This window comes from Kryptolebias marmoratus, linkage group LG14 (genome assembly GCF_001649575.2).
Source record: "Kryptolebias marmoratus isolate JLee-2015 linkage group LG14, ASM164957v2, whole genome shotgun sequence".
In the NCBI taxonomy this organism is placed as follows: Eukaryota; Metazoa; Chordata; class Actinopteri; order Cyprinodontiformes; family Rivulidae; genus Kryptolebias; species Kryptolebias marmoratus.
This window is the reverse complement of record NC_051443.1, coordinates 26,236,777-26,238,304: the sequence shown is the minus strand read 5'-3', so window position 1 is coordinate 26,238,304 and position 1,528 is coordinate 26,236,777. Positions and strand designations below refer to the sequence as shown.

General features: G+C 51.4%; 1 protein-coding gene across 3 annotated transcripts in view; it reads left to right on the top strand.

Moving 5' to 3' along the window:
- Window positions 1–1,528, top strand: part of lrsam1 (leucine rich repeat and sterile alpha motif containing 1) — a 15,591-nt gene that overhangs the window by 4,419 nt on the left and 9,644 nt on the right. For all 3 annotated transcript variants that reach the window (XM_037979386.1, XM_037979385.1, XM_017441130.3), the window contains exons 6-11: window positions 405–473; window positions 543–627; window positions 704–825; window positions 900–990; window positions 1,266–1,375; window positions 1,453–1,482. In XM_037979386.1, coding sequence (XP_037835314.1) covers window positions 405–473; window positions 543–627; window positions 704–825; window positions 900–990; window positions 1,266–1,375; window positions 1,453–1,482 — 507 coding nt within the window. The remainder of the gene's footprint in view (window positions 1–404; window positions 474–542; window positions 628–703; window positions 826–899; window positions 991–1,265; window positions 1,376–1,452; window positions 1,483–1,528) is intronic.

Here is a 1,528-nt window from a genome sequence, read left to right as displayed (position 1 = left end):
GGACTCTAACGATCTGGACTCTAACGATCCGGACTCTAACGATCCGGACTCTAACGATCCGGACTCTAACGATCCAGACGTTCCTGTTCTCTGGTAAACAGGTTCTGGATCAGCAGTTCTCCAGACGTTCTGAAACTCTTTCAGTTTTTCTTTCTTCTGTGGCTGATTTTTTTTTCAGATTTTTCTGTTTCAGTTCTGTTTTTTTGATTTGCTTCTTCTTCTTTTTTTTTGCTGAAACGTCCCAAAGTTTCAGCCACAAACTGAGCCTGAGAAACGTCGGCTCTGAAGGACCCTCAGAAGGTCTGGAGAACTGTGGATCTGGATCATTAGGAGGGATCCTTCAGGTTGGGGTTCTGGTTGATCCGGTTCTTCCTCTAATTGATGGTTTCTTTCTGCCTCTGAAGGTTCTGGATCTTCATGACAATAAGCTCTCGTCTCTCCCAGAGGACCTGGGGAAACTGACCACCCTGCAGGTAAGTCCCCTCCTCCCCAGGTGAACAGGAAGTCCTCCTCATCCTCGCCGTTCGCCTTCTTTCTGTCAGATTCTGAACGTGGAGAAGAACCGTCTGAAGGTCCTGCCAGAATCCATCGGGAACCTGCAGCTCCTGCAGACGCTCAACCTGAAGGGTAAGACGCTCACTTCCTGTTTGCTGCAGAGTGAAGGTGAGGTCACGTGACCCGCCCTGTCTCTGTCACCTGACAGGAAACGTTCTGACTGAGCTGCCGTCTTCAGTCGGGTCTCTGAGGAGCCTGCGGACTCTGGACCTGAGTGACAACAACATCCTGCAGCTTCCCGTGGCTCTGGCCTCCATCCGCACCTTGGAGGTGAGCAGAGAAGTCCCGCTCCCGAATATTCCTGCTGTTGTTTGTGAATCCTGACTGTCTGTGTGACGCCGCAGAGTCTGACTCTGGATGCTGCCGCCATGACGTACCCGCCGGCGGCCGTGTGCTCCGAGGGAACCGAGAGCGTCCAGCGCTTCCTGTGCTGCGGTAACGTTTCAGTCCTTTCAGAGTCCTTGTCTGTGGCCCTTACTGGGTCCTGAACCCAGCTTTGAGAAGCCAGTTCAGGAAGAAGAGAGAAGCTGAAGTGGACCTTCAGAAGGTCCGGAGAACTTCATCAGTTCTGAACCACAGAGCTGTTTAAAATAAACTCACAGGAGGTTCTGTGGATAGCCCTGGTTCTGATGGTTCTGGTTCTGATGGTTCTGGTTCTGATGGTTCTGGTTCTAATAGTCCTGGTTCTGATGGTTCTGGTTCTGTTTCAGAGCTGGGACAGGAGTACGTCCCGCCGTCTCAGTACCTGCTGCCGGTTCTGGAGAGCGACTGCAGCAAACAGGACCCGGACTGCTTGGATGGGCTGGAGGAGGCCTGGAAGGTAAAACAGAACCTTCAGAACCACAGGAAGTTCTGATGATGTGGCTGCTGGATTTAATCTGTTTTGTTCTGTTGCAGAATAAATTCACTGATTATGAGAAGAGAAAGGTTGGTGAGACACACACACACCTACACACACACACACACACACACC